The sequence below is a fragment of the Amblyraja radiata genome, chromosome 21 (genome assembly GCF_010909765.2).
Source record: "Amblyraja radiata isolate CabotCenter1 chromosome 21, sAmbRad1.1.pri, whole genome shotgun sequence".
In the NCBI taxonomy this organism is placed as follows: Eukaryota; Metazoa; Chordata; class Chondrichthyes; order Rajiformes; family Rajidae; genus Amblyraja; species Amblyraja radiata.
This window is the reverse complement of record NC_045976.1, coordinates 4,867,169-4,882,699: the sequence shown is the minus strand read 5'-3', so window position 1 is coordinate 4,882,699 and position 15,531 is coordinate 4,867,169. Positions and strand designations below refer to the sequence as shown.

At 43.0% G+C, this 15,531-nt stretch overlaps 1 protein-coding gene across 1 annotated transcript in view; it reads left to right on the top strand.

Annotated features, from left to right (window-relative positions):
- Positions 1-15,531, top strand: part of usp44 (ubiquitin specific peptidase 44) — a 55,208-nt gene that overhangs the window by 25,813 nt on the left and 13,864 nt on the right. Inside the window, exon 3 of the mRNA XM_033039405.1 lies at positions 9,439-9,637. Coding sequence (XP_032895296.1) covers positions 9,439-9,637 — 199 coding nt within the window. The remainder of the gene's footprint in view (positions 1-9,438; positions 9,638-15,531) is intronic.

The following is a 15,531-nucleotide window of genomic DNA, read 5'->3' as shown; positions in this document are numbered from 1 at the left end:
GCCATTCGGCCCTTCGAGCCTGCACCGCCATTCGATATGATCATGGCTGATCATCCAACTCAGTATCCCATCCCTGCCTCTCCATACCCCCTGATCCCTTTAGCCACAAGGGCCACATCTAACTCCCTCTTAAATATAGAACAGTTCCCTCAAGAAACAAGACTTCCACGTTTTAAATCTAAATCCCACTAAAACATATAGATTCTTTTGTTTTTTGTGATTACTTTAACTGAAGTTGATTCCAGTGATAATGGGGAACTTTTGTTAGCAGGGTTTTCTGTATGTTTCAGGTGACTGGCTTTAAACATTTTTTTAAATGGAGAAAATTTAAACTGCAAGAAATGCTCTCCTTTGTGTGACAGGAACTATGATGTGACAGATATGAAATGTGCACATGTACCACTTCATTTGCCAGTCTCCTGAGTCCCTGCATGGGTGAGTTTGTGAATATTACCTTGTACTTAATAATAATAATAATGGATGGGATTTATATAGCGCCTTTCTAATACTCAAGGCGCTTTACATCGCATTATTCATTCACTCCTCAGTCACACTCGGTGGTGGTAAGCTACTTCTGTAGCCACAGCTGCCCTGGGGCAGACTGACGGAAGCGTGGCTGCCAATCTGCGCCTACGGCCCCTCCGACCACCACCAATCACTCACACACATTCACACACAGGCAAAGGTGGGTAAAGTGTCTTGCCCAAGGACACAACGACAGTATGCACTCCAAGCGGGATTCGAACCGGCTACCTTCCGGTTGCCAACCGAACACTTAGCCCATTGTGCCATCTGGGCATTTCTCAGCAGAAGGTACTGTGTCTGAGGAAACTGCTTTCTGTTGATCTAAAATTCTGTCTTGTATGCATTGATTTGGGGATAGTACTCTTGATGATAAATTCACTGGAAATGCATAGATCAGGGCTGGTTTACAGGGTTTAGCTAATCTGTATTTCATTGTACATATCTAAACTTCCACCTATAGTTTATTAATTTAGTTTAGAGATGCTGTGTGGAAACAAGCCCTTCGGCCTACCGAGTACTCACCGACTAGTGACCCCCACACATTAAAACTATCATTTACACTCTAGGGACAATTTGCATTTATACCAAACCAATTAACCTACAAACCTGTACGTCTTTGGAGTGTGGGCAGAAAACAGAGCACCCGGAGAAAACCCATGCAGGTCACAGGGAGAACGTACAAACTTTGTACAGACAGCGCCCATAGTCAGGATCGAACCCAGGTCTCTACCGCTGTGCCACTGTGCAGCCTCGTATTGATCATGTGTTGATCTTGTATCAAACACTGGGGCTAACGTCTGCTACCAACATTCATTTTAATGCTCTTGAACCTACTGCAGCTTGGGTAAATAGTGTGAGAAGTTACAATTTGTGCCAAACAATCCCTTTGGCTGTGACATTTACTTCTACAAGTGGCGTCTTAACCCTGCTGGACTGAAACGGTTTAATAGGCTGATATATCACCACCTGGATTCTGATTTGCAACCCAAGAGAAATTAAATTGACCAACATGAGCAATCAAGTACTTTTGTTCTGGGTCTGTTTCTTGAATCAGACACACAATGCTGGAGTAACTCAGCGGGTCAGGCAGCATCTCTGGAGACGAGGAAAAGGTGACCTTTCGGGTCGAGACCGTTTTTCAGACCCTTTTTTTTGTGTTTTGCTTTAATCTCCAACAAATGCTTTATATTTAGGTTTAAAAGGATCTGACAACAAACTAATAACATAAACTGTATATCATAACTGTCTGGTACTGATGCATAGATTTTTACAAATTTAAAAGCAAGAATTTAGAAAATGGAACCAAATTATACTCTTTTTATGCTTTTATGCATTTGTTGGAGATGATGTATATAAGACTGGTTGAACATAACTCCACTGGGTTCAGTCTTCATTCTTACATTTCATCTTGTAAATTAAAGAGTCCAGAGAATCGTTTTTCACCACCTCGGATGATGGTGGACAAATCAGCTACTGCTAGGCAGGCATTTTGGGACATTTAAATTAATATTAGCAGGTGCTGTACTCACTCCATACTCATGACTGCGTAGCCAGACATAGTGCGAACTCCATCATCAAGTTCGCCGACGACACCACTGTTGTGGAATGTATCACTGATGGGGACGAGTCAGAGTATAGAAGTGAGATCGACCGATTGAGCAAATGGTGCCAGCACAATATCCTGGCTCTCAACACCAGCAAAACCAAGGAACTGATTGTGGACTTCAGAATGGGTAGAATGGGGACCCACAATCCTGTTTATATCAATGGGTCGATGATGGAAAGGGTCAAGAACTTCAAATTCCTGGGCGTGCATATTTCCAAAGATCTCCCCTGGTCCCAGAACACGATGCAATCATAAAGAAAGCACATCAGTGCCTCTACTTCCTGAGAAGATTACGGAGAGTCGGTTTGTCAAGGAGGACTCTCTTGAACTTCTACAGGTGCACAGTAGAGAGCATGCTGACCGGTTGCATCATGGCTTGGTTCGGCAACCTGAGCGTCCAGGAGCAGAAAAGGCTGCAAAAAGTTGTAAACACTGCCCAGTCCATCATTAACTCTGACCTCCCTACCATCTAGGGGATCTATTGCAGTCGCTGCCACAAAAAGGCTGCCAGCATCATCAAGGACCCACACCATCCTGGCCACACACTCATCTCTCCGCTGCCATCAGGTAGAACATCCAGGTTCAGGAATAGCGCCTTCCCCACAGCCCAGACTATTAAACACAACTTCAAACAAGCTCTGAACAATAACAGCCTATTGCTCTTTATCTGTTTATTGATGTGTGTGTATATATATATTCTATGCTATATGGACACACTGATCTGATCTGTATTTTTGACTACAATATCCTGTTGTGCTGCAGCAAGCAAGAATGTCATTGTCCTATCAGGGACACATGACAATAAACTCTCTTGACTTGATCAGATAGGAATTATGGCAACAGTTACAATGACAGCACAGAAACTGTCTGTTTGACCCATGATATCTGTGCCAACTGTCAAGTACCAATCCCATTTTATATTCCCCACATTCCCTTTTAAGTCTTCCGAGATTCTGAATTTGGAGAAGGTAGGGAAGTCACGGAAGAGAGTAGTGATGTGGTAGTGGAGGAGGTGTTGACATCTTTAAAGTACCTAAGCTGGCTAAACTCCTGGGGCCTGGCCAAGTGTATCCTGGAACATTGGGAAAGCAGAAAAGAAATTGCTGAAGCACTGGCAAATATATTTGCATGATTGTAATCCACAAAAGACTGGAGAATGGCAAATGTCATGCCTTTATTTAAGAAAGGCTACAAGGACAAACCAGGGAAGTACAGACCAGAGAATCTAATGTCTTAGTTGGGCAGGTTACTTAAGGGGATTTTAAGAGACAGGATCTAGGTGTATTTGGAACGGCAAGGACTGAGTAGGGACAATCAGCTTGGCTTTGTGTGTGGGAAAGTGTCTTTCACAAATTTGGTTAGGTTGTTTTGAAGAGGTAACCAGCACGATTGAGGGCCGTGCAGTAGTCGACGTAGACTTTGAGCAACGGTTTTGACAAGATCTTGATTGAAAGGTTGGATCTCATGGATTCTTGATAAACTGGTCAAATGGATACAAAATTTACTTGAAGTTAGAAAACACAGGTGGTGGTAGATGTGTGTGTGTGCGCGCGTGTGTTCATAAGTTCAGGGGGCAGCATTAGGCCATACGGCCCATCAAGTCTACTCTGCCATTCTCCGCCACGTGTGTGTGTGTGTGTGTGTGTGTGAACAGGGTGTTGAAAGAGGAGTTCATAAGTTCAAGGAGCAGCATTAGGCCATTCGAGCCATCAAGTCTACTCTGCCATTCCATCATGGCTGATCTATATTTCACTCTCAACCCCATTCTCCTGCCTTTGCCCCTTAACCACTGACACCCGCCTTATCAAGAATCTATCACTCTCCACCATAAAAATATCCATTGATTTGGCCCCATCAGCCGTCTTGGTCATGAAATCCACAGATTCACCGCCCTCTGACAAGAAATTCCTTCTCATCTTCTGTCTAAAGGTACGTCCTTTTACTCTGAGGCTAAGGCCTGTGGTCCTAGACTCCCACTAGTTTTCCACTCATGCCAAGTTTGGCATGCTTGCCTTCATCGGTCAGGGTATTGACTACAGGAGTTGGGACGTCATATTATCATTGTACGGCAACATATGGAATGTTGTGTAAAGTGCTGGTCTCTCTGCTATTTGAAAAATGCCATTAAACTGGAATGGACCCAAAAATGATTAAGGAGGATGCCATCAGTTCTGGAAGGTTTAAGTTATAAGGAGAAGCTAGATAGGCTGTAACTTCTGGAGGTAAATGCAATATATACCTTTAGAAGACCCAATATACCTTCATGGGGTAATATAAAGTTGTGAGTGGGCTTGGGTAAGATGAAAGGTCAGGTTTTTTTCTCGAGGCTTCATGGAGTCTACAATTAGAAGGCACAGGTTTAAGCGGAGAGGGGAAAGATTTAAAAGGGACACGAGGATTAGCTTTTTCACTCAGAGGGTGAAAAAGCTTGCCCCCACCTACATCAAAAGTCTGCTTACCCACCACATCGGCGGACTTGGGGTTACTGAACATCCCGCGGTCTAGGCATAAGCTCAGGGGCGAACACGCCTTTGCGGTTGCAGCTCCTAGACTGTGAAACAGCATCCCTCTTCCCATCAGAACTGCTCTCTCCATCGACTCTTTTAAATCGAGACTTAAAACTCATCTTTACTCTCAAGCCTTTCTCGACGTCCTCTGAGGGAGGGCTATAAGTATGTAGCAATGTTACAACATTTTGAGATTTAAAAAATCAAGTCTGTAATTTATCCCATCAGATAAAGCATAAAAAGAAGTTTAATTTGACACCTAATTCACTTTCATATCTCAAGTATTTAAAAAGTTATGGCCATTTTCATACTCGGAAATTAGCATCTTGTTCCCTATTGATTTTCTATGGACATAACAAAAAAGCTGTGATCGTGTGCAGTCAAAAGCCCATAACCTTCTTAAAAAATTAAGAGAACTGAATGAAATTTTCAGTTATCGTAGATTGAACCATTCTGAAACAAATATAAAATAATCTTACTTGGATGACCTGAAATTAAAGCATATAATTAGTTAGTTACCCAAGTGTAGCTAATTTCAAACTTCAATTACTAGATCTAAACATCTATCCATTTCTTAATAAATGATTAACATTTTTAAATAGCCTAAGTGTCCAAATAATATTCATAAATAATTCACAATAAAACATGATTTTAAAATCTCATTTACATTAATTTATAGGCCAAATGGAAGGAATTTAGTGTTCAATTGCTGCAAATTAAAGTCCATTTTAAATCAGCTTTCTAGTGGGTTCCTGTGAACGCGCTGGTTTAGAACGTTCACATTGCGGTAGATTTATGCCCTCAAATGCCCAGAAAAATACAGCGGGATATAATGGGCCCAAAATGAGCTACTCGCAATATTAAACTTTGTATAAAGGGATCTTAAGAAGCCCTTTTTAATGTAAAAATAAGCAGCATACCTTCTGTTATTTGCTCTATGCGACCCTGACAGCTGCCGGTGGTTGCGGGTTTAGAGATTGATTTTTAAACTATTATAACTATTATACAAGGCCTTTAAAACTAATAATAGCTTTTGCGACGGGGTCTTCCAGCGATTTTTCGTTAATAATTATCTAGGCTGAACATCTTCGATTGGAACAGCCTAGAGAAAATCGCGTTTTAAACCCGCCCCCCTCTAAACGGCGCCAAAATCGCGCACACCCGCAGCGACAGATTTTCAGCGACGCTTCAGGTAGGCTTTGCAACATACCTAACGTATGTAGCGATGTATGTACTTAAGCTATGAACCACTGTTGTATAACGTTAGTACCTCCACCAATGTAAAGCACTTTGGTCAACGAGAGTTGTTTTTTAAATGTGCTATAGAAATAAAAGTGACTTGACTAGTAACAGGCACGTGTGACTGGCTCAGATGGGTAACTTGGCCATCACGGACAAGCTGGGCAAAGGCCCTGTTTGTGTGCTCCATAATGCTATGACTCTACTTTACCACTTGGTTCACAAGCTCTGGGTAATTTACAGTTAACCTTTGGAATGTGGAAGGCGTGCACTAAACTGTTCAAAGGGCTCGGCGAACATTTATTCACATAGTCATGAAGGCAAACAGCACGGAAACGGATGCACCATGTGCCAACTGCAGATGCCTATCCATGCTGATCCAGCACTCAGCCCATAGCTTTCTGTGCCATGTATTTCAGATGCTCGTGTAAATACATTTAAAATGTTATAAGCATACCTGCCCTCACCATTCCCGTAGGCAGCATATTCTAGATTACAACCACATTCCGGGTAAATAATTCATCAAATCTAAATTTCCCATCCCGTGCCTTAAACTTTGTTAACAGCTCCATCCAAGAAAGCAAGAAATTGCAGCGAATTGTGGACGCAGCCCAGACCTTCACACAAACTAACCTCCCTTCCATTGACTCCATTTGTACCTCACGCTACCTTGGCACGGCCAGCAGCATAATCGAGGACGAGGTGTAGAAGTGTGAAAAAACCCACCTCCAGATTCCGAGACAGTTTTTTCCCGGCTGTTATCAGACAACTGTACTATCCTGCCGCAACCAGAGAGCAGCCCTGAACCTCATCTATCTCATGGGGAACCTCAGAATATCTTTGATCGGACTCTAATTGGTAATAATTCTGATTCTGTACCATTATAACGACACAGGCGCAGCGATAAAGGTGCAGCCTTACAGCGCCGGACACTCGGGTTCGATCTCTTGTCTGTACGGAGTTTGTACCTTCTCCCCGTGACCACGTGGGTTTTCTCCGAGATCTTCGGTTTCCTCTCACACTCCAAAGACGTACAGGTTTGTAGGTTAATTGGCTTGGTAAATTAAAAAATTGTCCCTAGTGGGTGTAGGATAGTGTTAATGTGCGGAGATCGCTGGTCGGAGAGGACCCGGTGGGCTGAAGGGCCTGTTTCCATGCTGTATCTCTAAACTAAACTAATCCCACCTGCCTGCGCTTGTTCCATATCCCTCCAAGCCTGTCCTATCCATGTAGCTGTCTAACTGTTTCTTAAAGGTTGTGATAGTCCCAGCCTCAACTACCGCCTCTGGCAGATTGTTCCATACACCCACCACCCATTGTGTGAAAAAGTTACTACTTAATAGATTCCTATTAAATCTTTTCCCCTTCACCTTAAACCTATGTCCTCTGGTCCTCGATTCCCCTACTCTGGGCAAGAGATTCTGTGAATCTATTCCTCTCATGATTTTATACATCTCTATAAGATCACCCCTCATCCTCCTGTGCTCCAAGGAATAGACGCAGCCCACTCCATCTCTCTCCATAATTTAGACCCTCTAATCCTGGCAACATCTACGTAAATCTTCTCTGAATGCTTTGAAGCTTGACAATATCTTTCCTATAACACGGTGCCCAGAAATGAACACAATATTCTGTGTTACTGAACATTAGGTTAACTCTAAATGTGGTCTCACCAACGTCTTATACAGCTGCAACATGACCTCCCAACTTCTATACTCAATACTCTGAATGATGAACGCCAATGTGCCAAAAGCCTTTTTGACCACCTTATCTACCTGCAACTCGACCTTCAAGGAACCATGCACCTGCACTCCTATATCCCTCTGCTCTACAACACTCTCCAGAGGCCTACCATTCATTGTGTAGGTCTTGCCCTTGTTAGACGTCCCAAAATGTAACACCTCACATTTTTTTGTATTAAATTTCAAACCATTCCTCAGCCCACCTGGCCAATCGATCTAGATCCTGCAGAAGTCTATCAAAACCATCTTCATTATCTGCAAAACCACCCACTTTTGCATGATCAGTGTGTGTAGGATAGTGTTAGTGTACGGGGATTGTTGTTGGCACGGACTTGGTGGGCTGGCGGACCCGTTTCTGCGCTGTATCTCTAAACTAAACGTAACGATAATAAATAATTGTGTTAATCGACTCTCATTGAAATTGCACTATTCTGATTTGCAGAAAAATTGATTTACGGGCAGTTCTTGGGAATGGAACCCTATGTAAACCCAGGGATTGCCTGTATTGGGAAAGTTGCATACCCCTACTTCTAATACCCCTGCCATTTGTAAACTTGTATTTGCTGAGGCTTTTATTATATACAATGGGCAATTTGTAAAACTTGTGTTTCGGCAATATGATGATGGATTGGTAACTCTAAAAGCCATTCACAACCACTTCAAATGTAACGGTGCTGCAATTTGTCCGGGGACCAGTGGTGAGCATTAGTTATGTGTGCAAGCTTGAAAATATCCTGTTTTAAAAGGATCCATTAGAAATGATGCAATACTTGTATTGGGACTTCAATTTAGTTTTGTTTATTGTCACGTGTACTGAGGAACTGTGAAAAGCTTTACTGAGGTATTTTTCTGAGGTACTTTTAAGCGGAAAATACAAGCATTTCTATAAATTACATGATAGTATCTCATAAAATCATTTTAGTTGTTTGGAGAGGAAAATGAAATGATGCTATCATTGTAAGGCTGGAACACCTAATGGATCTTTGTAATTCTGCACTTTATCCGCCCTTTGTTTGTCTTGTTAAAATTTGCAAGTAACAGGACTCTGTGTACTTGTGGAAGCAGTGGGTGAAGAAAACCAGTGAAATCAATTTGAAAGTGGGTGTCATTTATTTTGTGCAGCCGTTGGCAGCATAATGACTAATGGTGCAGATGATTCTCTTCATGTGCTGGAAGGGGTGTGTGCTTTTTATAGCCTGCCACTCACTTTTCTACATGTCGGGTTAACTACAGGCTCCAACTGAATCCAAGTGGCTGTCGAGTCAGTGCCCCTACAGTAGTTTTCAGTGTTCTGTTTATGTGATTGGCATTATCGTTAGCCCATTCTGTGGTGTTTCGACAGGTATCGTATGCAGCAATGCCTATTGAAGTGCTTAACGTGACCTCTCTAGTCCTGTAGTTGCTTGCGTTTGCTTCCAAGTAACATGCAGCAGGATGGTAGAAATTACTATCTACCGAACAGCACATTCTTTGTTTCAATAAAACCCACAACTTTTTACTATTCAAGCGTTCTCAATGCGATTGACCCATAAAATCTGAGAAAATATTAAAATTATTAATGTCAATTAATTTATTACACATTTTCAAAACTGGGAATGGTGTCATTATTGCAAGTAACTTCTTTTAGCCTTTTGTGCCATTTTCTATACTTGACATTAGCCAGCCTCACTGTAATGCTCGATATAATTAAGCTACTACCAGATTTCTGCTGAAACAAATCTGTTACTGTCTAATTGGGATCCTCTTTTACGTGAAGGATAAAGTGGGAATGAGGGTTGAAATCACCAATTATGTAATTGACTCGTATCCTTTGAAACAGGTTACTTGCCTTACCTGCGACAACAAATCCAACACAATTGAATCCTTCTGGGACCTTTCTCTAGAATTTCCCGAGCGATACCACTGCAATGGAAAAGAAGATGCTTCCCCATATCCTTGCTTGTTGACGGAAATGTTGGCAAAATTCACTGAGACAGAGGCTTTGGAAGGGAAAATTTATGCCTGTGACCAATGCAACAGTGAGTAAAGTTGAAGCAATATGTTTGTACGCTGCGCAAAGATTGAATCGTTATGGAGCTGGGATCTTTTTTCCGATTGATCATGCACCTCACTTATGTATAAGATTGTTAAAAAGTGGCAAGAATGTTGTTTTAGGCGTGTGGCAATAGAATCTAAACTTTGTTTGGGTTATAATTTTCTGATTTATTTTGTATTCCTCTTCGCTAACCCATTTATTTGTGATGCTGACCAAATATCCGATTCTGTTATTTAAAGTGAAATCATTTTTCTATCTGACTCTCACTGCTTCTCATGTACACTGTAAATGGCATCGATTGTAATCATGTCTTGTCTTTCTGCTGACTGGTTAGCACACAACAAACAGCTTTTCACTGTACCTCGGCGCACGTGAAAATAAACTCAAACTGATTCATTCATGGCAGATGCTGGGCTAAAGTATTGTTGTTAACCTAATGTTCAGTAACACAGAGTATTGTGTTCAGTTCTGGGCACCATGTTATAGGAAAGATGTTGTCAAGTTGGAAAGGGTGCAGAGAATATTAACAAGGATGTTACCGGGACTCGAGGGTCTAAGCTATAGCAAGAGGTTGAGTAGGTTGGGACACTATTCCTTGGAATGCAATGGGATGAGTGGTGACCTTGTAGAGGTGTATAAAAGCATGAGAGGAATAGATCGGGTAGAGTCGCACAGTCTCTTGCCCAGAGTTGGGGGGGATCTAGAACCAGAGGCCATAGGTTTAAGGTTTTTATGGGAATCTGAGGGGTAACGTTTTCACAAAAGGGTGGTGGGTGTATGGAACGAGCTTCCGGAGGAGGTAGTTGAGGCTGGGACTATTGCAAGGTTTAAGAAGCAATTAGACAGGTACATGGATAGGACAGGTATAGCAGTGTATGGGCCAAACGCAGGTAGGTGGGACAAGTGTAGATGGGACATGTTGGTTGGTGTGGGCAAGTTGGGCCGAATAGCCTGTTTCCACACTAACTCGAGCAATGTGAACTGCAAAGTGCATAAGAATGTGTCACATAGAAGTTAGCAATTGGACCCAACCTGTCTGTGTCCATGTGTCCATGTATCCTATCTTGCCTAACTCTTTTGGCATAATTTTATCTCTTTCTACCTTGTGTATGTATCTAAACTTGCCATAGATGGATCCAAACTTACTATAAATGGATCCAGGCAGTGCAGCGTAGGTTCACGAGATTGATCCCTGGGATGGCGGGACTGTCATATGAGGAAAGATTGAAAAGACTAGGCTTGTATTCACTGGAGTTTAGAAGGATGAGGGGGATCTTATAAAAACATATAAACATATAAACATAGAAATTAGGTGCAGGAGTAGGCCATTCGGCCCTTCGAGCCTGCACCGCCATTCAATATGATCATGGCTGATCATCCAACTCAGTATCCCGTACCTGCCTTCTCTCCATACCCTCTGATCCCCTTAGCCACAAGGGCCACATCTAACTCCCTCTTAAATATAGCCAATGAACTGGCCTCGACTACCCTCTGTGGCAGGGAGTTCCAGAGATTCACCACTCTGTGTGAAAAAAGTTCTTCTCATCTCGGTTTTAAAAGATTTCCCCCTTATCCTTAAGCTGTGACCCCTTGTCCTGGACTTCCCCAACATCGGGAGCAATCTTCCTGCATCTAGCCTGTCCAACCCCTTAAGAATTTTGTAAGTTTCTATAAGATCCCCTCTCAATCTCCTAAATTCTAGAGAGTATAAACCAAGTCTATCCAGTCTTTCTTCATAAGACAGTCCTGACATCCCAGGAATCAGTCTGGTGAACCTTCTCTGCACTCCCTCTATGGCAATAATGTCCTTCCTCAGATTTGGAGACCAAAACTGTACGCAATACTCCAGGTGTGGTCTCACCAAGACCCTGTACAACTGCAGTAGAACCTCCCTGCTCCTATACTCAAATCCTTTTGCTATGAAAGCTAACATACCATTCGCTTTCTTCACTGCCTGCTGCACCTGCATGCCCACTTTCAATGACTGGTGTACCATGACACCCAGGTCTCGCTGCATCTCCCCTTTTCCTAGTCGGCCACCATTTAGATAATAGTCTGCTTTCCTGTTTTTGCCACCAAAATGGATAACCTCACATTTATCCACATTATACTGCATCTGCCAAACATTTGCCCACTCACCCAGCCTATCCAAGTCACCTTGCAGTCTCCTAGCATCCTCCTCACAGCTAACACTGCCCCCCAGCTTAGTGTCATTCGCAAACTTGGAGATATTGCCTTCAATTCCCTCATCCAGATCATTAATATATATTGTAAATAGCTGGGGTCCCAGCACTGAGCCTTGCGGTACCCCACTAGTCACTGCCTGCCATTGTGAAAAGGACCCGTTTACTCCTACTCTTTGCTTCCTGTTTTCCAGCCAGTTCTCTATCCACATCAATACTGAACCCCCAATGCCGTGTGCTTTAAGTTTGTAAACTAATCTCTTATGTGGGACCTTGTCGAAAGCCTTCTGGAAGTCCAGAAACACCACATCCACTGGTTCTCCCCTATCCACGCTACTAGTTACATCCTCGAAAAATTCTATAAGATTCGTCAGACATGATTTACCTTTTGTAAATCCATGCTGACTTTGTCCAATGATTTCACCACTTTCCAAATGTGCTGCTATCCCATCTTTAATAACTGACTCTAGCAGTTTCCCCACTACCGATGTTAGACTAACTGGTCTGTAATTCCCCGTTTTCTCTCTCCCTCCCTTCTTAAAAAGAGGGGTTACGTTTGCTACCCGCCAATCCTCAGGAACTACTCCAGAATCTAAAGAGTTTTGAAAGATTATTACTAATGCATCCACTATTTCTGGAGCTGGATATAAAATTATAAAAGGACTGGGCAAGCTAGATGCAGGAAAAATTTTCCCAATGTTGGGCGAGTCCAGAACCAGGGGCCACAGTCTTAGAATAAAGGGGAGGTCATTGAAGACTGAGGTGAGAAAAAGCTTTTTCACCCAGAGAGTTGTGAATTTATGGAATTCCCTGCCACAGAGGGCAGTGGAGGCCAAATCACTGGGTGGATTTAAGAGAGAGTTAGATAGAGCTCTAGGGGCTAGTGGAGTCAAGGGATATGGGGAGAAGGCAGGCACGGGTTATTGATAGGGGGCGATCAGCCATGATCACAATGAATGGCGGTGCTGGCTCGAAGGGCCGAATGGCCTCCTCCTGCACCTTGTTTCTATGTTTCTAATTTCAATCAGGTTCTTTGGTTATCATATTCCACATTGAAACCACTCCCTGTTTAATAATGTTTATTTTAAATTCTCTGTTAATTCATTGGAGGCTATTATGTTTGCACTATTGCAAGCCACCTTAATTTTAAACATTCCCCAAGGTCACCTCGCAACCATCCTTCATGAACAGAAAATTGACCCAGGGTGTTTATATTATTTTATATCTGTATTATTGTTGGTAGTTGGAGGATCTGGGTACAATTGGCAAGGCAAACATTTATTGCCTGTTCCTACTTATCCGGTAGATGTGTTGCTACCTTAAACAATGGTCGTCTTCCTATAGGCTCTTCCATGGTGCTGTTAGATGGGGAATTTCAAGACTTGGACCCAATGACAACAACGCATCAATGACAACAACTCATCGAGTCTACTCTGCCATTCAATCATGGCTGATCTATCTTTCCCTCTCAACCCCATTCTCCAGCCTTCTCCTCATAACCACTGACAACCGTACTAATAAAGAATCTGTCAATCTCCACCGTAAAAATATCCATTGACTTGGCCTCCACTGCCTTCCGTGGCAATGAATTCCACAGATTCACCATCCTCTGACTAAAGAACTTTCTCCTCCTCTCACTTCTAAAAGGACATCCTTTTATTCTAAGGCTATGGCCTCTGGTCCTGGACTCTCCCACTAGTGGAACCATCCTCTCCACATCCACTCTAACCAGGCCTTTCATTATTGGGTACGTTTGAAGGAAACTTGCAGGTATTGATCACAGTACTGGTCGTAGAATTGGTAAGTGCTAATCGTGTGAAACAAATCCTTCAGCCCACCAAGCCTGTCCTGGTCATCAAATATCTACTGTTACTTTTAAGAATGGCTTGAAAATCGAAGGTAGACAAAAGTGCTGGATTAACTCAGTGGGTGCAGCATCATCAGATCAGTCTGAAGAAGGGTTTTGGCCTGAAATGTTGCCTATTTCCCTCGCTCCTTCGATGCTGTTGCAACCGCTGAGTTTCTCCAGCACTTTTGTCTACCATTAAGAATGGCTTATTGTGTGTGGATCCAGTGGGAAATCTTGCTTGCTATCCTGTCAATGCACGAGTACAATCAACCTAACAGATGGTACAAAATATCAGAGTGCAGAAGGTGTTACTGTGTTATAGCATTGCAGCTGAAGCGATAGTGCTGATTTAGTTTTTTAGTCCAAGGGCTGCAATAAGATAGAATGGGAGGTCGGGACTACACCCTTAACTTATGGGAGGACCATGGAGTAGTCTGGTAACAGCGTGAAAGCAGCCAGACCTAAATCCGCCAGTACGTGCTTTCAAGCTTTTGTATTTTCTGCCTGACGGGAGTTGGATAAAGAGAGAATGACCAAGGTGAACATAGTCCTTTGTTATGTTGGTTGCTTTCCTGAAGCAGCATGAAGTGTAGGTGTCGATTGGGGAGGGGGGCTACTTTGTGTCTAGACTGGGCTACGTCCACGACTCTGCAATTTCTTGACGTCTTGGGCAGGGCTGTTGCCAAACCAAACCAGTCGGATGCTCGTCTGATGAAGCCCTAAAGGTCACCTATTCCTTTTTCCACAGATACTGCCTGACCCGCTGAGCATTTTGTGTCTATCTTCGGTGTAAATCAGCATCTGCAGTTCCTTCTTACACAGTAGGATGTTTTCTGTAGAGCTGGATAAGAGTTGTTGGAGACATGATGAACCTCCTTAGTCTTCTGCGGAAGTAGAGGCGTTAGTGTGCTTTCTTGACTGTCGCTTCAATGTGGTATTTAGATATATCGATACATTGTGGAAACAGGTCCTTTGTCCCAACTTGCCCATACTGGCTCAGCTACAAGAGTCCCACCTGCCTGTGTTTGGTCCATATCCCTCTAAACCTGTCCTATCCATGTACCTGTCTAACTGTTTCTTAAACGTTGGTATAGTCCCTGACTCAACTACCTCCTCTGGCAGCTTGTTCCAGACATCCACCACCCTTTGTGTGGAAAATGTGACCCCTCAGATACCTATTAAATCTTCTCTCCTTCACCTTAAACCTTTGTCCTCTGGGCACGAGACTCTGTGCATCTACCCGATCTATTCCTCTCATGATCTTATACACCTCTATAAGATTGCCCCTCATTCTCTTGCCTCATTCTCTTGAGTCCCAGCCTACTCAACCTCTGCCTATAGCTCACACCCTGGCAACATCCTCGTAATGGTACACAAAAATGCTGGAGAACATCATAGGCCCGAAACGTTGCCTATTTCTTTTGCTCCATAGATGCTGCTGCACCCGCTGAGTTTCTCCAGCACTTTTGTCTACCTTCGATTTTCCAGCATTTGCAGTTCCTTCTTAAACATCCTCATAAATCTTTTCTATACCCTTTCCAGCTTGACAACATCTTTCCTATAACATGGTGCCCAGAACTGAACACAATATTCTAAATGTGGCCTCGCCAACATCTTATCCAACTGCAACATGACCTCCCATCTTCTATACTTAACACTCTGGCTGATGAAGGCCAATGTGCCAAAAGCCTTTTTGACCACCTTAACTACCTGTAATTCCACCTTCCGGGAACCATGCACCTGCACTCCTGGATCTCTCTGCTCTACAACACTGCCCAGAGGCCTACCATTCACTGTGTCGGTCCTGCCCTTGTTAGATTTTCCAAAATGCAACATCTCACATTT